Consider the following 22500-nt stretch of genomic DNA (forward strand, 5'->3'; position numbering starts at 1 on the left):
GCTGAGCCATCTCTCCAGCCCCTGGGATATTTTCTACAGTGGTATAAACATGGGTAGGGTTCATGCTCTTGTAATTTCTCTCCCAGGGTTTTGTAACAAACCAAACCAAACCAAACCAAACCAAACCAAACCAATCCTAAAAAAGGCAGTTGAAGAGATGGTCCAGCAGTCATGAGTGTTGTGTTTTATAAAAAGATAAGGAAGGCAGGGGTGTTTGCTGGATGCATGGTATGGTGTAGGGGAAGGGGGTGCCTCTGCGGGTCCATGCAGAGGCATCCCTGATGCCTCTGAGGTACTATCCACACAATGGTATAGTATAGATAAACTCAGGGCATGGGGAGTGGAGGAGAGAGAGAGAGAGAGGGAGAGAGAGGGAGAGAAAGAGAGAAAGCAAGAAAGAGAGAGAGGGAGAGAGAAAGAGAGAAAGAAAGAAAGAGAGAGGGGGAGAGAGAGGGAGAGAGAAAAAGAGAGAGAAAAAGGGAGAGAGGGAGAGAAAGAGAGAAAGAGGAAGAGAGAGAAGGAGAGGGGGAGAGAGAGAAAGAGAAAGAGAGAGAGGTAGGAGAGAGAGAGAGACAGAGAGAGAGAGAGAGAGAGAGACAGAGAGAGAGAGAGAGAGAGAGAGAGAGAGAGAGAGAGAGAGAGAGAGAGAGAGAGAGAGAGAGAGAGAGAGAGAGAGAGATGAAGATGAGAGACCAGCCATGAGCATGAGGGGATGGGGGGAGAAGGGTTAGGAGCAGGAGTAAGAGGAGAAGGGAGCAGGGGGGGGGCAAGTAGCCCTCTTTATAGTGAGTCAGGCACACCTGGCTGTCTCCAGGTAGCTGTGGGTTGGAGCCTAGATGAAATGTTAACAATGAGGGCTGGCACTCTTTGCAGGGTTTGTCTACCCCAGCACCTAGCACAGAAGATATATTCATAGCCTCCGGCAATTGAATATTTGGTCCCTAGCTGTCGTGCTGTTTGGGGAGGATTAGGAAGTGTGGCCTTGTTGGAGGTAGGCTTTGAGAGTTAAAAGTCTCTCACCATTATGAGTTCCGGCTCTGATTCGTGCTGGCCACTGAAGGCTCGCTCTCTCAGCTTCCTGCTCTGGAAGCCATTTCTCCCAGTCATGGTGGGCCCTTTCCCTTCTGGAACCATAGGCTCAAATAAGCTCTTCTTTCTATAAGTGGCTCCTGGCTTGGTGTTTAATCACGGCAACAGAAAAGTGACTGCTCTTGAAGAGGACCTGGACTCAGTTGCCAGTGTAGTGTCAGGGAAATGTTAGTGGTCCCCAAAAACCAGACAGGAGCCTATCCGATGCATTCATATTAGGGTCTTTTTATTGGAGGTAGCTCAGGGCTCCTCAGCGCATGGCTGTCACACAGGATGGTTTTGGTGATGCAGAGCCCCGGAATATCTATCTGGGTAAGGGGCAAGGCTTTATAGTAAGTAGCAAGTAGGGAATGAGTGTGCAGGCATCTTATTGGGAAGTTATTATGGCCATTAACATAATTGGCTACTGCTGGGAGTCATATCCTAAACTTAATTTCTGCTCTCCTCTGCATTAGGCAGGGGGTGGACTTGTAACCTAGGGGTGCAGGTTTGTTAGGGGAATAACCTGGAGATGCTAGTCTTGTTGGCAGTGAGCCTAGACACCGGAGGTAGGTTCAGGTTTTGTTGGAGGGTAACTTGGAAACTAATGCTAGGTACTGGCTTGTTAGTTTACCTGAGTCCAAACTTAGGTCAGGTTCTCTAAAATGGAGTCTGCACGTAAAAGATTTGGCCTCTTGCCGAGCAGTGGTGGCGCATGCCTTTAATCCCAGCACTTGGGAGGCAGAGGCAGGCAGATTTCTGAGTTCAAGGCCAGTCTGGTCTACAGAGTGAGTACCAGGACAACCAGGGCTACACAGGGAAACCCTGTCTCGAAAAACAAAAACAAAAACAAAAACAAACAAAAGAAGCCCTGTCAAAGATTTGGCCTCTCACCAGCACCCAGATGGCAGCTCTCAACCACCTATAACTCTGCTTCCAGGGGATCTGACATCAGTGTCCTGCAACTTCCTTTGTAGATCATGCTGGCCTTGAACTCAGAAATCTGCCTGTCTCCCATCTCCAGAGTGTTGGAATTAAAGGTGTGCACCACCATGCCTGGTACCAGTTACCAAAGTGCTGAAGGTCAGACCCAGAGTTTGGCTCACATTTGATCAGCACAGATGACATCATGGAGCTATAGTCTGATCTCCTGGTTCCTAAAATTACCTGACCATTCCCTTCCCCCGATTTCATCATGGGGCAGGGGGTACTGGGGGAAGCTGGGGCAGGAGCTAGGAAGCTCGAAGTATTTAGGTAATTTTGCAACTGAGCCAGCTTTTGAGTAGGTTCTCCCTACAGAGAAGACTCTCCATCATAAAGATGGATGATGAAGCCAGATTGCCAGGGTATTAAGTTACAGTGGGTCTGGAATGGAGCCTGCTTAGCAGGCATGGACTCCTTGGTTCAGTCTTTAGCATCGCACATGCAAACAGTTTGAAACATCTCCTGCTGTCTGGCTAGCAGTGCATCTGCTCTCTTGGCATTCCCTTCCTCAGATGGCTGCACGTTAGACCGTGGAGTCACTTGGGGGCTTTTAAAACACCCCAAGTCTAGATCCTAGAACAGGGAAATGAGCTGGGAGCAGGGAAGGCCCCTGTGTTAGTTTTGTTTTATGTTTTAACTTTTTTTCTTTTTTCTTTTTTTCCCCCAAAACAGGGTTTCACTGGGTAGCCCTGGCTGTCCTGGAATTCACTCTGTAAACCAGGCTGGCCTTGAACTCAAGAAATCTGCCTGCCTCTGCCTCCCAAGTGCTAACGTTTTAACTTTTATTTTATTTTTTTTAATTTTTAAAGGTTTATTTATTATATTTAAGTACACTGTAGCTGTCTTCAGACACTCCAGAAGAGGGCATCAGATCTCATTACGTATGGTTATGAGCCACCATGTACTTGCTGGGATTTGAACTCTGGACCTTTGGAAGAGCAGTTAGAGATCTTAACCACTGAGCCTTCTCTCCACCCCTTAACTTTTATTTTTATTTGCATCTTTCAGTGTGTGCAAGTGTGCACAGGGGAGTATGGCATGCACTAGAGATCAGAGGATGACTGGTGAGAACCAGTTCTCTATTCCTGTGCGGGTCCTGAGGGTTGAACTCAGTTCGCCAGGCTTGGCTACAGACGCCTTTACAAGCTCAGCCATCTCACTGGCCCACCTGTTAGTAGTTTTCAAACAACCTCTGGTGGTCCCAATGCTCTAAGTGTATCTCTATGAGAAAGTCAAATTGTAATCAGACAAGCATGCTGTTACAGTCTGTTTTTTAGTCTGAACATATTCATAAATATCTGTTCTGTGCTAGGGGCTGGGGTAGAGAAAAGTAGAAGTCGTTACACTTTGGTGGTTATAAAAATGGGCTTTAGAGCCAGGCCTTGGTGCCATAGCCAAAATCCCAGCACCCAGGAGGCAGAGGCAGCCAGATCTCAGAGTTAAAAGGCCAGCTTGATCATGGAGTTCCAGGACAGAGAAAAGTCTGTCTTTAAAACCAAAAATAGCCGGGCAGTGGTGGTGCATGCCTTTAATCCTAGTAGCACTTGGGAGGCAGAGGCAGGCAGATTTCTGAGTTCGAGGCCAGCCTGGTCTACAGAGTGAGTTCCAGGACAGCCAGGGCTACACAGAGAAACCCTGTCTCGAAAAACCAAAACCAACCAACCAACCAAAACCAAAACTAAATAAATACTTTAGAATGAAAGAGCCCAGTTCAGATCCTAACCCAGCACTTACTGGTATATGACTCAGTTTCCCTCCCTCCCTCCCTTTTTTGTTTCAAAAATCAGTCCCTCCCCCACCCCTTCATGCACCCCCCCACCCCAAACATCTATCTATATTCTCATCGGGTCAAGAAAAAGGTCACTGCCTTTCTCATGTGCCCTGGGTGCCTCTTTCCCTGGCTTTGCTGTCTTGAATTTTTACACCCGTGTCTCTTTTAAGTGTATGTGTGTGTGTGTGTGTGTCTGTGTGTGGATAGGTGCACTCATGCAGGTGCCAGCAGAAGCCAGAAAAGGTCATCCGATCCTTTGGAACCAGAGTTGTAGGAAGTTGTGAGGGGTTTGAGGTGGGTGCTGGGAACCAAGGGAAGGTCCCCTGGAAGAGTGCCTGAGCCATCATCTCAGCTTTTGCTGTTTTGTTAGATAACACTATTTCGAGCTTGCTCTCCTGTATGCGTTTCACGGTTACATAATTTAGAAAAGCCATCCCTAATAGTCATAGAGTGCAGAGAACCTCAGTGTTAGCAAATACTACACTCCTTTTTGGAGATTGCCCCTTCACAGGTCAGTTTACACTCTACCCCTGTGTGAATGTAAACAGCGCCGCCTCTTCACAAACACCTTCCCCCTCCCGCCCCCCATTGCTAAAGAGGCTGGGCACTTTCCACACACTGACAGCCATTGGGCTCTCTCATTGGGAGAAGAGGGCGGTTTAGTGATCTTGGCTTAAATTTACTTGAACATATCTTTGTGGTGAGATCTTCACAATCTTGCTGAGGCTCAACCCAGAAGTACAAGGCTGGCAGGCTGTAGTGGGTGCCGAACATTCCCCCTGCCTCAGCTGTACCGTACAGCCTCCAGACTCCCCCACGTTACCCAGGCGCCTACGTGAGGCGTGGGCGATGGCTCAGTTGAGTGCATTCCTGCAGAGGGCTGGAGTTTGGTTGGTTCCTAGCATCCTTATCTGAGGCGGGCAGTCCGGGCAGAGCTCCCCGCAGGAGCTCGGACAGCGATGGACAGCGCCCCAGACTCCGCAGGAGCCCCCATCTCTACACACAGCATCCTGCGAACCGCCAATTTCAAACTGCCCAGCCCAGCCCCGCCCGAACGCCCTTGCCCTCTTCCTATTGGTCGCTAGTCAAAGGAAGAAACAATGTGATTGGCTTTGTCATTTCACTTCCTCTAGCCCTCCAAGATCTGGGTGGGTCCTGGAGGAGACCCCCGCTGTCCATCAGAGGATGGCGAGCGCTGATTGGTTGAGGCACGGCCGGGACCTGCCCACGTCGTTTCCTTCAAACGCTGGGGCGGGAGACTCAGGGCGGAGCGCAGCGAGCAAGTGTAAGCTGGGGGTCTGCTGAGTCTGAGTCCGGGTTGTGTGTGGAGGTGTTGGGGGGTTGGAGAGGCTCGGGAGGGTAGTCCCTTTTCCCGGGTCTCCCCGGTCGGCCGGGTCCATACCGATGCCCACTTTCCCACCCAGGGCCTCAGTCTCCCCTCAGGGGGACCTGAGGGTCTGCTGCGGCCTCAGCCTGGGATGTGCTAGGGTAGCCCGGGGACTGTGGGTGAAGCCTTATAGTCTGCGGGTGCAACCCCGGGGAGGGGGCAGTGGGCTCAACCCTGTGTCTGTGGTGCAGCCTTGGTGTGTCCTGGGGGAAGCCTGGAGTCTAGGGCGGTGGTGTGTGTCCCTGGGTGTGCTACCGGAGGCCCCTGGGCTTCTTAAAGAGGACCGAATCCCCTGTAGACCAGTCTCTGTCCCCTGTAAGCCTTACCTGCATTCTTTCCTGTGGCGCTTCCCATTATCTGTGTGATCTTCACTTACTCACTTAACCTCGCTGTTCCAGTGTCTTCATTCTATTCCTTGCCTAACCCAGCGCCTCCTCATTGTGTCTTCCTCCCTGTTGTAGCCCTCTCTAGCCTTTCTGGTTAGTCAGGGGACCGACCTTCCTCAGGACCATTGACCTCTGTCCCCTCCCTTCCTTCCCCCTGGGGTAATCTTCAAAGCTCACTAATCATGGCCTTCAGACCTTGGTTCACAGGTTACATCTATTTAGCTGTGAGGCATCAGATATTTGTATTCGTCAGGGTTCTCTAGGAGAACAGAGTGGTAGATTTATTAGCGTAGCTTATAGGCTGCTAATCCACCAATGGCTGTTCTTTCAAAAATGATTTATTTCTATTCCTTATGTGTATGAGTATTTTTGCCTTCATGTGTCTGTGCCCCATGTGCCTGCTGACTGCTGTGGAAGCTGGAAGTGGTCTCCTCCTCCTGATCTCTTTAGGGAGACACGACTCTGCCAAGCCCTTTTGGCTTTAAATGTCAGTACCCACTTGACTTTTCCCAGTGTTCCTTCAGCGTTGGTGGAGAGATGTTGAAGTTCAAGTATGGAGTGCGGAATCCATCGGAGGCCAGTGCCTCTGAACCCATTGCCAGTCGGGCCTCCAGGCTAAATCTCTTCTTCCAGGTAAGAAGCTGCCTGCCAGCAATGCACACCTGTGTCTGCTGTGGTAACTGTCTTTGGTTGTATTATGGATGGAGACTGATAGTCTTAGGGCAGTCCAGTTTGTTCTTTTACATGCCCTGCCTGAATTGGACCCAGGTGCCAGTGTGCTGATAGGTGTGTGGCTGGATGTGCCCCTGGGGCATCCCCTCATTTCTCACACTTCTTGAACTTTGTTTCTTTCAATGGAAGAAACCAAAATTGTCTCTGGGATGTGTTTGTGTGTGCATGTGTCTGTCTGTCTGTCTGGGTACCCAGAGAGGCTAGAACCTAGCTTTGGATCCTTTGGACCTGGGAGCTGGTGTTACAGGTGTTTGTGAGCTGCCTATGTGGACATTGGGATCCAGACTGTGGTCCCCTGGTAGAGCAGTGAACATGCACTCTTTTTTTTTTTTTTTTTAAAGATTTATTTATTATATGTAAGTACACTGTAGCTGTCTTCAGACACACCAGAAGGGGGCATCAGATCTTATTATGGATGGTTGTGAGGCACTGTGTGGGTGCTGAGATTTGAACTCAGGACCTTTGGAAAGAGCAGTCAGTGCTCTTAACTGCTGAGCCATCTCTCCAGCCCCCCGAACATGTACTCTTAACCACAAGCCATCTCTTTAGCCATGGTGTAAAATAATCTAATTTATAATCTTACTTCATATGAGGGATATCTGCTTTTTCTTTTTTCTTTTCCAGACAAGTTCTTTCTATTACATAACTCTGGCTGTCCTAGCACTCTGTATGTAGACCAGGTTGGCCTCCAAATCACAGAGCTCCACCTGTGTCTGCCTCCTAAGTCCTGGAGCTAAAGGCTTGTGCGAGCCACCACACCTGGTGGCTCTCTTGCTCTTTAAATACCACGCCTATAGTCCTCATTTAGGGCCTAACAGTTCCTTCTATAAGGGCCAATGCCATGCAAGTATTTCCAGACAGTTTTCTAGTTCGTGTCCCGCTCTAATGGTCTCTTATAAGTTGTAAGCTGAAATTAACCCTATCCTGCCCAACTTGCTTTTGGTCATAGTGTTCATCACAGTGGTAGAAAACAAACCAGGACATTTCCATTACATCCCTTTTTTAATGTGGAGTGACCTTAGTTGGTTTTATATTGCGATAACAACATGCCAGAGGGTGTGTGCTTTTATAAACAAAAGAGGTTTCCATAGGTCACAGTTCTACATGCTCAAGTACACCAATGGCTTCTTCTTGGCTCTGCTCAGGGCCTGGTTACAATGTTGCTACATTGGCCAGGGGAATGTGCAGATATCTCATGTGCCAGAAAGGAAGTAAGAGACCAGGCCTACTCCCTTTCCAATACCCTGCTCTCAGCTCCTGAGGTTAAGAAAAACACTTTGTCTCTTGAAGACCAGATGACCTCCTACAATGTCTCACTCCCACCTTTTAAAACCGCCACAACTTTGACACAGGGGTCCAAGCTTGCAGCACTTGAACCCCTGGAGCATAAACCACATGCAGATGGTAGCAATGGGTGCATGAGGAAATGGGTCACAGTGAAGTGTCTCGGCACACCTGACAGGCAGCCTCATGCTCCTGCTCCTGCCGAGACTGCTGTGCTGCTGCTCCATGCAAGGCTGCCACCCTGAGGGTCAGACGCAGTGGCTGGTTTGTTTTCTACTGAGGTGTGTCCTTTAGACTGGGTCTCAGTCGGTATGTCTCCCTCCTACTCAGGACACTTGTGTTTCGGTGCTTGGCAGACTTCCAGAGTCCCAGAAACCTCACAAATCACCAGGCGGCCAAGGCTTTGCCAAGCTTTTTATTTTGCCAAGCAAGGATGTAGGAAACAAATGAGAGGGGGAAGAAAAGCTATTACTTTCTGGCCTTTTCATTTCCTAAAGAAAGAACATTTTTAAGAACCATGGAGAGAGTCTGAAAACTCTTTAAGAATACAGGGCCATTTGGAGGTTGAGTCCCCTGAAGCTCTTAAGTGTGCTATGGGGTGCTCTGAGTCTCTGGGACCCCCTCGTCTACTTGGGTTGACTCTCAGGTGAACAGAGAAGGAAATGAGGCTCATCTTCCAACGTTAGAGGCAACCAAAAAGGACGGGCTCGGCAGCTCCCAAGCTTGACTGAGTCTCCCGGGGAATTTGTTAAAATCGGTTCTAAGCTGCAACCCAGTAGAGTTTAATTCAGGAGGTTGGTAATGGGGCCAGAGAATCTGTTCTTTTGTGTTTCTCTAGTGATTCACATGCAGCTGCTCTTTTATGCTGCCCGGTGTTGTGTAACAAGCTCTTACCAAGACTTAAAGGAGCAATGGCTTCTCTTCCCTGGATTCTGCAGATCACCCAGCAGGCCTGGAAGTACACACCATTAATCCCAGCTCTTGGGAGGCAGAGGCAGGTGGATCTCTGGGAGCTGAAGGCCAGCCTGGTTTATATATATATAGCAAGTTCTAGGACAGTCAGGGCTACAAAAAACCAAAAACAGACCAGAGACCCTGTCCCCAAATAAGCAAACAAACCCAGCCCAGCAGGTTGGTTGTATTTCAGTAGGTGGCACCGCTCCACCCTGTGGGCTCATCTGGGGCTACTGGGTGTACAGTCAGCGGAGATTACACCTGGGGCAGTAGAATATAGGCGCTGACTGCTCACCAAGGCACCCTGTTTATTTAAATTTAATTTATTATTATTTTTGTGTGCTTACATGCTTGTGTGACTGTGGGTGTGGTGCAGGCATGTGTGGGCATGTGTGCATGTGTGGGCATGCCATGGTATGTGTGTGGATATCAGGTTGCGACTTTCAGGAGTCTGATGTCTTCTCACTGTATTTTGAGGCAGGGCCTCTCTTGGTTTTGCCGCCATCTTCCTGGCCGGCTGGCCTACAGACTTCCGGAGATTTCCCTGCTCCCACCTCTCATTTTCCCTTAGGATTACAGATGTGCCTCCACATCTGGCTTCTTACGTGTTTCCCAGGCATCAAACCCAGACCATCAGGCTTCTCAGCAAGCTCATCTCATGGCAAGTGTTTTTATCAGCTGAGGCGTCCCTGCGCCCCACCCCCGTGTGGCCCCCGTGTGGCCTGTCTATGCTTTTATTTATTTAAACATTTCCTAGGCTACCTGGCGCTCTTTTTCCTTTTTTCCTTTTTTACAAATAATAAAAGATTTTCCATTCTGTGGGTCATTGGTTGCAGTTATTCAACTTCACCACTGTAGCACCTAGTTTGTTTGGAACAGTATGTAAATGAGTGGGCGTGGCTGGTTCAGAAGATCTCTTTATTATTCAGGCAGCAGGCCTCACCTGCTGCAGTATGCCAAACCCTTAATGTGGCCTCAGCATAGCCCCATTTGGGTTTCTCTCTGCTGTTTAAAGTGAGTCTCAGGGATGGCATCTGTGCTTGGAGATTGTAGGCACTGAAGGGAGACGTGGCAAGTGAGAAAGAGTCTGCCACTGGGTTTCTTTTGAATTCATAATCCCCCTGCCTCAGCCTCCCATGCACTAGGGTTATAGGCGTGTATTACCAGGCGCGAGCGCGCGCGCGCGCGCGCGTGTGTGTGTGTGTGTGTGTGTGTGTGTGTGTGTGTGTGTATGTAGACACTGGCTGTATCTCCTTGGTTAATTTCCACTGTAATCTTTTGAGACAGGATCTCTTACTGAAGCTCATCAATTCAACTAGATAAACTGGGCAATGATCTTCAAGAATCCACGCCCCCCCCCTCACCCCCCCCCCCCCCCCCCCCCCCCCCCCCCCCCCCCCCCGTGTCGGGGGTTGGGGTGGGGAGATGGGCACTTGCCACTGAGCGTTTGAAGATCCAAACTTAGGTCCTTATTCTTTTTTTTTTCCAAGACAAGGTTTCTCTGTGTAGCCCTGGCTGTCCTGCAATTCACTCTGTAGACCAGGTTGGCCTCGAACTCAGAAATCCACTTGCCTCTGCCTCCCAAGTGCTGGGATTGAAGGCCTGCGCCACCACTGCCTGGCTAGGTCCTTCTTGTGTGATAGGCACTTTTCCCCAGCCCCTGAAGTCATAAAAATCTACTTTCTGTGCCTCCCTCCTGTAGCTGTTTTTTTTTTTTTAACAGATATTTTGCCTGCAGTCTATGGTCTCACTTGGGAGTCATTGCTCTAAACTTGGGTTCCCAACTTGGGTCTTTTTTTTTTTTTTTAAGATTTATTATTGTATGTAAGTTCACCATAGCTGTCTTCAGACACACCAGAAGAGGGTGTCAGATCTCATTACAGATGGTTGTGAACCATCATGTGGTTGCTGGGATTTGAACTCAAGACCTTCGGAAGAGCAATGAGTGCTCTTACCCGCTGAGCCATCTCGTCAGCCCCAACTTGGGTCTTAAGAGGCCAGACAGTGGGCATAAGTGGATCAAGCTGGCCAGACAGAAGACAGGAAGTCAAATCTGCAGTGACCTTTGGCACTTGCCAAGGGGGGGACCTCAGCTCCAGTTATGTCATGATCTAGGTGAACAGAGGGCAATATTGCCAGATTCGCTAAGGTTTCAGGAAAAGAGAGACATTCTGGTGTGTGTGTGTGTGTGTATAAAATCTACTGATTTAAAAATATTGGCAGATAATTCAAATTATTTTAAATACTTCGAGCCAAACAAAACATGTTTGTGGGCTAGACACATTCTGCCAATCTGTAACTGATCCTTCAGATCATGAATAAATTCAGCTTCACTGTAGGCATCCATTCCAACTACATGAGATGAATTAGAGAGGCTGGAGTTGTATCAGCCATCCTCCAGCCACACAGAGAAGGAATGTCAGTTACAGTTTCCTATGGACGAGATAGGGTACCATCTCTGAACTTGTAGGGTCCACAGCTCCAAACGTTCCCACGAAGCTCAGGCTTACCGAAGGAATGACCTGTTTACAGGGACAGTGCTGTTGGAGTGATTTTTATTCCTCCAGATTCTGGTGAATTATCACCAGCAATGAAGCCACGCAGATAATCACTTAACAGCCCCAGGACAGGTGCCAGTATGCCGTAAGCAGTTAAATTGAGTCGGTCGGTTGTGATTTACTCTGTGTGGATGTTATTGATTAAAGCTTTTCATTATTGACAGAATCCCCATCTGCTGTTTGCCATTTTTAGGGGAAACCGCCCCTCATGACTCAACAGCAGATGTCTGCTCTTTCCCGGGAAGGGATGCTAGATGCCCTCTTCGTTCTCTTTGAAGAGTGCAGCCAGCCTGCCCTGATGAAGATGAAGCATGTGAGCAGCTTTGTCCGGAAGTGTAAGTCTGGGGCCACTTGTTCTCTGCAGCTCTCCCTAGGGAGCAGCTGTTCTCAACCTGTGAGTCTCTACCCCTTTGGGGGTGGGACGGCCCTTTCTCAAATATCTCATCAGATATTTACATTACGGTTCATAACAGTGTCGAGATTACAGTCATGAAGTAGCAACAAAATGATTTTATGGTCGGGGGTCACCACAACATGAGGAACTGTGTTAAAGGGCCACAGTGATAGGAAGGTTGGGAACCGCTGCTGTAGAGGAAGACAGGATGCTGGAGGCAAAGACGTTGGCTGTAGTTCCAGAAAACCATGGTCTGCACAAGACGGACCCAGGAGTACAGACTGTACAGTTGTAGTCTGGAGACCAGAAATAAGTGAGGCTTCTCACTGTAAGTGACAGAAATCAGTCTCAAAAAAAAAAAACAAAAAACAAAAAACAAAACAACAACAACAACAAAAAAACCCAGCACTTGGGAGGCAGAGGCAGGCAGATTTCTTCTGAGTTTGAGGCCAGCCTGGTCTACAGAATGAGTTCCAGGACAGCCAGGGCTACACAGAGAAACCCAGTCTCGGAAAACAAAATAAAACAAACAAACAAACAAAAAGAAATCAGTCAAGTAAAGAAACAGGTCAACTCCTGAGACAAATCCCAGGATGCTTCAGGCGTGGCTGGTTCCAGGGCCCTAAATGATGGGGTTGCTGTCCACTGACTCTGTCCTTAGACTCTGAGAAAACCCATTCTGCAGGCAGAGCAGGCTCAGTGCTTAGTTGTTACTGTGTTTAAATTCAACAGGATACTTTGTTTCAGTTGCTTAATTTTAGAATCATGATAATAGATTCTGTATATGGTGTCTCCTCCTCCACCTCCTCCCTCTCTTCTTCCCTCTCCTCCTTTTCCTTCTCTATCTCCTCCCTCCTCCTCCCTTTCCTCTTCCTTTTCCTTCTCCTCCTCTTCCTCCCTCTTCTCCTTTCACTCCTTCCTCTCCTCCTCCTCTTCTCCCCCTTCTCCTTCCTCTCCTCCTCCTCTCTCTCCTCCTTTCTCCACCTCCTTCATGGTAAGCATTGCCAAAGAACTACATCCCTATCCCACTGATTTGTTTCATTTATGCTACTGATGTCGTAAGATGTAACTCTTAGTTTTTCTTAAATGGAGAAGCAACTGGTGACAGCAAAGTGACCTAGGGCCTGTGAACATCACAGGTCTGCTGACTTTGACTGCCAACTTAGTATTCCTGATTTTTGCTTGACTCCAATGTGGTGGGGTAGTTGGATGCTGGTGCCACATCTAGTATTTTCTGCTACTGTTTTCAGCCAATGGGTGTTCCACTCCAGCATCTCTTGGAGAAACACTGAAAGGCCTTTTGGATTGTCACGGCTAGGGGCATGGGAGGGCGTTACTGGGTGAGCTGGGGTCCTCCTGCCAAGCATCCAAAGTGCACAGGACTATACAGTCAGTCTTGTCAGATTTGAGAAACTGTCTCTTCTAAGATGACCATCTAACCAAGCACTCCAAACTGTCGAGGCTGAAAACAATAGTTTTGTATCCCTTTTTCATGAGTCTGTGGTTTAGTTGCATTCAGCTGGATGACACATTGGCTAAGATTGCAGGCTCCAGGCTCTCTTAGGCTGGAATGCTTTAGTGGGTTTGCTCAGCATCTGTAGCTCTGGCCAGAAAGCTGAGCTCCATTGCGATTTTCAGTCTGTCATTCTACATCTCTTTCATGGAGATCAGGGTCTTGCACTCTCTGTGGTTCCTCTATGTGAGGGGCCAGGAAACTGTAAACTTCTATGTGGGACCAGCCACACCCATAAGTTTTGGTCATGCATTAGAATACTTGGAACAGAGATCACATGACACCCCCCACAGCCTAAACTGTTTCCCACCTGAGCTGTGTGAGCTCAGAAGCCATTGTACATTGTCCCTCCTCAGTGGCCCTGGGTGAGGGTCCAAGAGTGCTGAGTGGGAGCTGCTTTGATGGCTGTTTTATTGAGGTAGGCTTGTGCTGCTCTGTGATCTCCATCCACCAGGGGTTGGGAAGATACAGTCAAGGGAAGCACCACAGAAACTTTCTTACTGGGAGGTTCACTGCCTCAGTAGTACCTCGCTAGGGCTCCACCTTTAGCACATGGGCCTCTGCATTCTGCTAGGGAAGAATCTGCACAAGACATGAATCCCAAGCGTAACGTTTACTGGAAACTAGTTTCAGAGACTGGATACCACCTCCTGCCCAGTTAGATGTGTTAACTTAGATGTGTCTGCTTTTTCCAGATAGGATTTCACTGTGTAGCCCTGGCTGGCCTGGAACTCACTAAGTAGACTATGCTGACCTTGGCCTGCCTCTGCCTGCGGAGTGCAGGGATTAAGTGGTTGTTTCACTCAGGCCAGTGCTAGGTGGTTACTTTTACAAAGCCCCCGATTCTGATTGGTTCTGCTCTCAGATCAGCCTTCTCTGAATCTACAAAGGAGTCGGACTTATCCTAGAGTGGACTAAGCAATGGTTGCTCACAGGCCCCAGGGGTGCTGAGTAACCCGAACTGATGTGCCCGTTTTTGACAGAACAGCTCATAGCAGCAGACTGAGAGAAGAGGGATTTTGGCTCATGGCAGAGAAGGGCAGTGGCAGGGGCATGTGATAGCCCATTGCTGACCAGGAAGCCAAGAGCTTGGGCAGGAGAAGGCAATGAACCTCAAAGCTCACCCTATAGACACCCCCATCCTTGTCTTCACTTCCTGAACGTTTCATAGCCAGCCCAAACAGTGCCACCAGCTGGGGACCAAAGGTTCAAGTACAGGAGCCCGTGGATTTCACATCCAAACCATTAGCAAGGGCTTCACTGCTTATTTGTACCTTGTTTGCTCTCAGTTTCCTCATCTATGAAAAGAAGACATATATAGCTAACAGTGTCCAGAATGATGATGAAGGATTATCCTCATTGAGTTAATTAAGAAAGGGAGACTCACTGTGACTACATCACATCCTGCAGGGAGACCCGCCCACTGTGATCATACCCTTTCCTGTAGGGAGACCCGCCCACTGTAATTGTACCCTTTCCTGTAGGGAGACCCGCCTACTATGGTTGCATCACTTCCTGGGCTAGGATCCTAGACCAATATAAAAAGGAGAAAATGAGTACATTTACTGCTCCCTGCTTCTTCAGTGTGGGTCCCCTGCGGCCAGCTGCTGGGGGCTTCCTGCTGGGGGCTTCCTGCTGTCTTGACTGTCCTACCCTGATGGACTATACCCTGGGCCTGTGAGCCAACATAAGCCCACCCTCCCTTAGTTGCTTCAAGAGTATTTTATCACAGCAACAGAAAAGTTCCCAGGACAACCAGGCTTGTCAATAGACAATACTTGTTACCCACAAGCATCACCCACGATTAATCAATACATTATGTCCTTGAGGTATTTACTTAACATCCTGCATGAGTTTAAATATTCCTCCATCTTTTGAATATGTAAATTATCAAGTAGGCAGTGGGAGGGATGGAACTTGGAGGACCACTCTCCAGTCCCTTAGTCAGTCAGGTTTGAGACCCCAAGGATGCTTCAGAGCCGTCAGTCATAGGGAGCGGTGTGTAATCAGGTCCTGTGTCTGTGGAGTGGAGCTCTTCCAGGAGCTCGTTCATACTTTTTCAAGAGGCTTCCTGGAGAGGACCCTGAAGAGCTCATGATTGAAATCCAGCAATTGCAATGTTGCGATCTCCACTTCCAATTCCACCTCCACCCTGACCTGCTTTGAGTTTCTGTTTTGGAATGTAAGCTTTGCTTTTCCTCGTGGAGAAGGGTCCATCGGCTGCTACTGCCCACGTTTGTAGGAGTGGAAGTTTCCTCTGAGCTGCCAGAGGAAATGGACAAGGATGACTGTTTGAAGTGGTGTCACTCACAAACATAGCCCTGTCCTTGAGCCTGTGGGGGCAGGCGATGCGCATCTGGGCACTGGGGGAGTGATAATTATCTTCACCAATTGCAGTACTGCATTGATTAACCATGTGCACGTGCTCTGGTTGTGCCATTAGATGATTTTGTGCTTGTGTGGCCATCATAGGATTCATATACAAACCCAGGTGCATAGGCCAGTTACTGTTTTAGCTGCTATTTCTGTCTTTCTTTGAAATGAGGTTTTATTATCTAGTCCTGGTTGTCCTGGAACTCACTGTTTAGATAAGAATGGCCTTTGAATTCACTGAGATCCACCTGCCTCTTGTTTCCCAGGTGCTAGGATTATAGACATGCACTACAACGTGCCTATGAATTCTTTAGGAAGTATTCTCTCTGAATAGGGGCTGAAGAGGTGGTTCAACAGTTAGGAGCATTTGCTTCTGTTATAGAGGACCTGGGTTTAGTTCCCAGCATCCTCATGACAGCTTACAACTTCTGTAACTCCAATTAAGGGGACCTGGTGCCCTCTTATATAAAATGTATGCTCATGTAATTTATATGTTTATATAATTTATATAATTCCTTAAATTTTAAGTGACACCTATATTTGTATATATATCTGAGAAATACTGTGGTGTTTTAATACCTGCTTATTTATCTAATTATTCATAATTTATTTATTTATTAAAGAGTTATTTTTCTGGGTATGGTGGTACATGTCTTAAAAAAAAAATCAAACTAGACCAAAACACACTTGTTTTTTTTTTTTTTAACATAAAGCATGTGACATGTTTGCCATGTATTTTGTTTATTTAGTTTTTAAAGGATTTGATGTGTACATGTATGTTGGGGTGTCTGTATGCGCACTGCACAGGGTTGAGCTCAGGTTAACCTGTCAACACTTTCTCTGTGAACCTAGCATGGCACTCATGGAGGAGATGCTTGTCAGGTACCTGATATACAGCAGACACAAGGAAGCTTCAGTCAGTCCACACAAGGCTGCAGCTGGGTGCTATACCTCAGTGTTTAGAGACAACAGATGTTGATGTGATGGAGGTCCAACAGGAGCTACACGGTGCTATGCCTGTCACCATTTAGTAAGCATTTAGTAATGTGTGGCCATGAGTTCCAGACAGATTTACAACCTACTGTGCTGTGGGCCCCACGAGGGCATCCTGCCCACAGTTATATGCTTACCGCCCAACGGTGACACTAAGTGACTACCCGACTGTTTAATGTGTGTGCTATCCTGTCCTGTATCTTGTCTGTCATCTCAGTGTAGGACGACTCATTTAGGTAGGCAGAAGAGAGTGTGCCAGGCCCCGCCTGCAGCAGCCTCAGACACGTCTTAAAGTCAGGAGGCTACCCTGATAGGATTTTGACCGTGGATAAGACAAAGAAATGATAAATGCTCAATGAAATGCCCGATCTAACTGTTACACAATAAATGTAAGCAGGTGTTGGGCTCGTGAGATGGCTCAGCAGTTACGAGGACCCGAGTTCAGTTCCCAGCATCCACATAGAGACTCACAACCACATGTAGCTTCCGGTTTGAGGTGATCCACCATCATCCTCTGGCCTCCAAGGGTACTGCATGCACATGATACATATGAATACACGCAGACAAAACACACACATGAAATAAATGATTTTTTTTTTTGAAACAGGGCCTTTCTGTGGGTTGACCTTTAGATTGTTTCCACATTGGCGCTCATGGAGGATTAGGGGAAGTCAAGTTGCTTCTGCGTCTTTCCCTTTTCAATTCTCTTTGTGAGCCTCTTCATATGCACCTTGTCTCAGCTCATGTTCTGTGAAGGATGGATTCCTAGTCTTTGAATGGCTGGACTGAATTTCAGGGAAGGAAGCTGTCAATTGATTCTACCTGGTTAGCTCTGGACACCCTCGCACCCACAGGTTCAATCATCTGAGAAATGAAGCTCTGTGTTGTTGGGTCTGCCTCAGTATTCGGTACACAATGGTACCCATAAGCACCAACCAACTATTCACAAAGATGGTGCCTCCATATGGTTTTGAGGTCACAGAAGTGGCTGGTGTGCGGAGATGTTGTGAAGGGCTCCCCACCCCGTTTCTCTTTTAAAATAGCCAGGGCCTTGATTTTAACATCTCACCTGTTCACCTTAATAATGCAAAAAGCCTTTGGGGGAAAAGCTAGAGATTTGGAATGCTTTCCTGCAGTTCTGAAGGTGTCATGGTTTTCGCCCACAAAGCAATTTGTCTAACGCGTGTGATTTAGATGCCTGATTGTCCCCAGTGATGGGCCTGGAGTTACTGAGTTGAGCAACATCGTAAGCAGTTTTGGAGCCCAAGGCCTGAAAGAAGATGAAGAGAGATTGGCCTGTGTACAGCCAAGACAAAGTCAGGTTCAACTGAGAAATCTGCAAGCCAGTGCATTTGGCTAATTGTAATTCAGTGCTCAAACACTTGGCAGGAAGGGAAGCCCAGAAAGGAATGGAGACAGAGGGCAGACTGGGCTCAGCATGGTGGTGCCCCTTGTAGGTCAGAACATCATGTGGTTTTACCCACTGAGCTGTCTCCATGATCCTACATCCACTTGTAAAACAGTGCTCACAATGAATGCATGTAGGTCCACACACCACTGTAAGCTGGTCCCCAGGGGATCCAGGGAACTTGGTGTGATTGGCCACCATGAGACTAGGGGTCAGAAGACTGGGGTCATGGGGTATAGGCATGCACTACCATCCTGGCCTTTTATGTAGGTGCTGGAATTTGAATGCAGACCCTCATTTGTAGATCAAATGTTCTAATTCTCTGAACCATCTCCCTAGGCCCGGCCTAGTCTTTTAGCTTTCAGTGTGAATGGGATTCTGTTTTTTTTTGGTTCTCTGCTGGGATTTGAACCTAGGACCTCCAGCATGCTGAGTACATGCTCTGCTACTGAGCTGCACCCTGAGCCTAAGATAATTTGGACTATAGGTCTTTCTTGCCTTCCTTTGACTGCAACCCCGACTTCTGATGTGGCTCCTTCATTAAGTCTCAGGATTCCATTTTTAGGCCATCACTGCTGTTCCTTTTGTTCTTACATGTCACTAGGGTCTCTGGTCATTTAGAGATGTCTCAGGGTGTGAGATCCTACAGTATCACCTGCTCAGCCCCAAACTCTCTATGCTGATCTCAGCCTGAGCAACTGGACTAGGGAAAGGAATAAGATCATGTTGAGAGAGTGAGGGTCACCTTGGGAGGCAGAGGCAGGCGGATTTCTGAGTTCGAGGCCAGCCTGGTCTACAGAGTGAGTTCCAGGACAGTCAGGGCTACACAGAGAAACCCTGTCTCAAAAAACCAAAAAAACCAAAAAAAAAAAAAAAAAAAAAAAAAAAAAAAAATCTACCTGTCAGTCCTTCTGAGCAGATGTCAGGGCTCTCTCTGTTTGGGCCTTGGGGCTAATTCTTCTCGAGCACTGCCACAGACTAAGGCCAGGAGAGGAATCCTCTGAAATGCTGTAAGGGGCAGTGCACAAAGGGAGGCAGAGCACAGCTAGCTAGGATGGGATGCTCCAGCATCAGCTCCAAAGCTGATAAAGGACGGAGGTCATGTCGCTTCTATTACATTGTAACGCCCTTAGGAATGCTGCCCAGCTTGTTTGACCCCAGCATGGCCCTGCAGCCCTCAGAGGAGGAAGAAAGCATAGCTGTGTTCTGCCTTCCTATTTTCTAAGTCTACAGGACTTGAATTCTAGCTACCATGGAAACCGCACTTTGGAATTTCTGGAGCCCTTAATTTTAACAGATAAAAAACACTTTGGTGCTGATTTTATAATTGTTCATGATAGATGAGGAGTGACTAAACGTCTTCTGAAGGGGATGGAAGACAGAACACATTTCTCTTTCTCTTTTTTCCTCCTTTGCAAGATGTGTGCATCCGAAGTGTTTCTTTTCATCTGGGTGTGACTCTTCCATCTTCCACAGATTCTGACACTGTAGCTGAGTTACGGGAGCTCCAGCCGTCAGTGAGAGACTTCGAAGTTCGAAGTCTCGTGGGCTGTGGTCACTTCGCTGAAGTTCAGGTGGTTAGAGAAAAGGCAACCGGGGACGTCTATGCCATGAAAATCATGAAGAAGAAGGCTTTGCTGGCCCAGGAGCAGGTAGGAGGGCTCGAATCTCAGGTCTGGCCTCTGTACCAAATGTCCATCATAGGGACAATAACCTGCTAATTCGATGTCTAGGACCCAGTGAGTTGTTAATTTTGAGTGCATGAGAAAACAAGGCCTCTCTAGTGCTTACCTCTCCTCAAACTCTCATTGATGAATTCCAAAGCCTTAGAAATTTCCATCGATTCCTTTGTCATGACTCTGCAGCTGCATTTTATTTTAGAGCCACATTGGGCTTTTAAATTAAAACTGATAACTAACGTGACCTCTTAAGACTGTAAGCTTGGGTCTTAGGGACATGCCTCATGATGGGGTAAATTGGGCAGTAGCCACACCTGTGGATGCTTAAGTGTTCCTATTGTGGGCATCTGCATTTAATTTTACAGCAGGCCTTTGCAGAAGTCAAAGTAAAACTGTGTTCCCTGGCTTGTGAGTCGCCTGCCTGAGAACAGGGTATGAAGTTACCTTTTTAGCTGAATTTTTCTTCCTTTGAAGACAGGCTGCTCTCTCCAGACATATTGATTCATTGGCTGTGTTTTCAAGAGACAGCCGTCAGCCTTGGAGTTCAGAGAGTAATTCGTTAGCTACAAGCATTCTAGTGCACATCACGAGTAGTCCGATAACGTGCCCAGCTCCGTGGGAAGCCTGCAAAAGGAATTGAAGTCCCATGGCTATTCTTGCAGGGTTGAACCGCAGCCCCCAGAGGTGGAGAGAAACTGCAGACCTACAAAGCAGGTGCTTACCGTTAAGCACCACATAGGGGGAGAGGATTAGCAGATTCATTAGCAGTGATGAAGGCCGATGTCATGGGTGAGCCAAGGGCAATCAGGAAAGTCCTTAGGAGGAGAGGGAATGGAGGCTGGGCATGGAAGCGATGGGAGCTGCCAGGTAGACGTGTGGCTGGGGTCACATCCTGGGGGCTGTGAGGTCTGAGGTTCTGTTCAGGTGTGTGTGTGTGTGTGTGTGTGTGTGTGTGTGTGTCTGTGTGTGGGGAGGGATGCGGGGGGGGCGGAGAGGGAGAGGGGAGAGTCAGGAGTTTGGCTAACTGAGAAATGAAGGCATTTGGGCGGGCAGTTGAGGGGAAATTTTAACAACTGTAGTTTTTCATCGTGTTAAATAAACTACATGATGTAACATGTACCACATCAGCCATTTTTACCATAGGACTCAGTGGCCTTAAGAGGGTATTCCCCCCCACCCACCCTCAACTGGTGTCAACCAGTTCCAGCAGTGACAAAGGTCCTGAGAGAAACTAACTTAGAGGGGAAGTTGCTTTGCTTTGGCTAACGGTGTCAGAGTTTTTACTCCACGGGCAGCTGCCTTCCCAACTTCAGGCCTGCGGTGAGGCAATGCCATGGTAGAGGGCCTGTGGTCATGGAGAAGAGATAAGGGGTGGGGAGGAAGAAGGTGAGGGGACTGGCCCTGGGACCAGACAGGGCATGCCCATCAATAGCCTACTTTGTCCAACTGTGCCCACCCCCTATAGCCCTACATTTCCCAGTAGCCCATATGTTATTAATCCATGACTGGAGTCACCCATTGATGATGTCCCAGTCTCCATGAGCCAATCATTTCCCTAAGGCCCCCATCTCTGCATGTCACCATATCAGGAACCGAGATTTTGGTACACTAGCTTTTGGGAGACATTCAGATCCAAATCATAATGCTCCTAAACAAAACTTAAGGACCCTCCCCCCCCTTTTTTTGTTGGTTTCTGTCTTTTGAGACAGAAACTGCTATAGAGGGTGTCAGAGTTCAAGCGCAACATGGCTTCTGTGTTTCAGAATGAAGAGTGAGCAGTGTTGCAGGGAGGGGAAATGACAAGACACTTCCTGGGATTAGGGGGCTGGGGTGGGATGTGCTCACTTAGCTTTCCCACCCAGGGAAGGGCTATCCGTCATCCACACTCTATCACTGAGCAGGCTCATGCTCGGCATGATTCTGGGTCCTTGGGCACAAGGCTAGCCCAATTGTGCAGTGCTTGTGTTTGGTCAGGAACTTGTGCATGTAAGATGAAGCCAATCAACGGTCATATTCGGGCAGGCAACCGAGAGCTAAACAGATGCACTTTCCTTCAGGGAAAAGACTTCAAGTGACCATGGTGCTGAGGTGCGGGCCTGGGTCTTTAAAACTCCCATTCACGTAGAAGCTAATAAAACTAGCTATTGTGGTAACTATGCCATTGATGGAGACAGTCAATATAGTAAAGAAAGGCAGGCCCCCTAAAAGAGTCACCATGAGGATTTGGAATTTAAGGATATGAAGAGAGAAGGGCAGCATGGGAAAACTGAAGGAGTTGCCAGAGAGGGCATGAAGAAGTGGTGTCCTTGTCACACGGGAGAGACCGGAGTGCTGGGACAGCCAGAAACAGTCCAGTCCTCAGAGACCTGCTACTATAAAGGAGCCTTCAGGGGTCAGGCGGGGTCAGGCGGGGTCAACCGTGAGCTAGTCAGGCCTGGACCTGTTCAGATCCAGCTCCCCAAGCTGACCACCTTCCGTGTGTCAGCAAAAATGATCAGCCCTGTAGCATGTTTGCTAAGCAACTTAGAATTAGCTCTGGGGTCTCCAGGGTGACTTTCGGGACTACATGGACTAGCTACTTACAGATATTTCAGAGCTAGGGATGTAGCATAGAGGCCACAATGCTTGTGTATCCTGCATGAAGTCCTTGGTTTAGTCCCCAGCACCAACTGCATAAACTGGGCGTGGTGGCACACGGGCCAGCACTAAGGAAAAAGGCTTTTGCAGAGGTCAGAGGAGAATAATGTTGTGCTCTGTCATGTCCCACCACCATCCCTTGTGTCAGGGTCTGTGTGACCCTGGAGCTAGACTGGCACTCAGTCATCCTGATGTCTCCCTCTTATGGCGTTGGGGTTTGGAGCACCTGGCTGTGCCCAGCCTTTCTTATATTTACTTATTTATTCAGTATATTATATTTATTGGGCTAGGATGCCAACTCAGGTCCCACTGCACGGTCCCCTGGTAGCCCAGCCTGGCTGGCTGCCACACTTGCTTGCTGCTCTCCTCGCCCTGATTG

At 48.2% G+C, this 22500-nt stretch overlaps 1 protein-coding gene and 1 long non-coding RNA gene across 15 annotated transcripts in view; one reads left to right on the plus strand and one right to left on the minus strand.

Annotated features, from left to right (window-relative positions):
- The first annotated feature begins 4989 nt into the window (after positions 1 to 4989).
- Cit (citron rho-interacting serine/threonine kinase) overlaps positions 4990 to 22500 on the plus strand; it is a 172179-nt gene continuing 154668 nt past the window's right edge. For 11 of the 12 annotated variants that reach the window (XM_031337593.1, XM_031337594.1, XM_031337597.1 and 8 more), the window contains exons 1-4: positions 4990 to 5108; positions 6110 to 6229; positions 11318 to 11459; positions 19282 to 19457. In XM_031337593.1, coding sequence (XP_031193453.1) covers positions 6134 to 6229; positions 11318 to 11459; positions 19282 to 19457 — 414 coding nt within the window. In that variant the 5' untranslated portion in view covers positions 4990 to 5108; positions 6110 to 6133. Of the gene's footprint in view, positions 5109 to 6109; positions 6230 to 11317; positions 11460 to 19281; positions 19458 to 22500 lie in introns of those variants that run through there. The other variant, XM_031337604.1, reaches the window with a different exon arrangement.
- Positions 11623 to 22500, minus strand: part of LOC116068263 — a 14290-nt gene continuing 3412 nt past the window's right edge. Inside the window, exons 2-3 of one of the 3 annotated variants that reach the window (XR_004109516.1) lie at positions 19929 to 20108; positions 11623 to 11844 (exon numbers count right to left, since the gene is read on the minus strand). This is a non-coding gene — a long non-coding RNA (uncharacterized LOC116068263). Of the gene's footprint in view, positions 11845 to 19120; positions 19488 to 19928; positions 20109 to 22500 lie in introns of those variants that run through there. The other 2 variants (XR_004109515.1, XR_004109514.1) reach the window with 2 other exon arrangements.

The sequence above is a fragment of the Mastomys coucha genome, unplaced genomic scaffold (genome assembly GCF_008632895.1).
Source record: "Mastomys coucha isolate ucsf_1 unplaced genomic scaffold, UCSF_Mcou_1 pScaffold22, whole genome shotgun sequence".
Classification (NCBI taxonomy): Eukaryota; Metazoa; Chordata; class Mammalia; order Rodentia; family Muridae; genus Mastomys; species Mastomys coucha.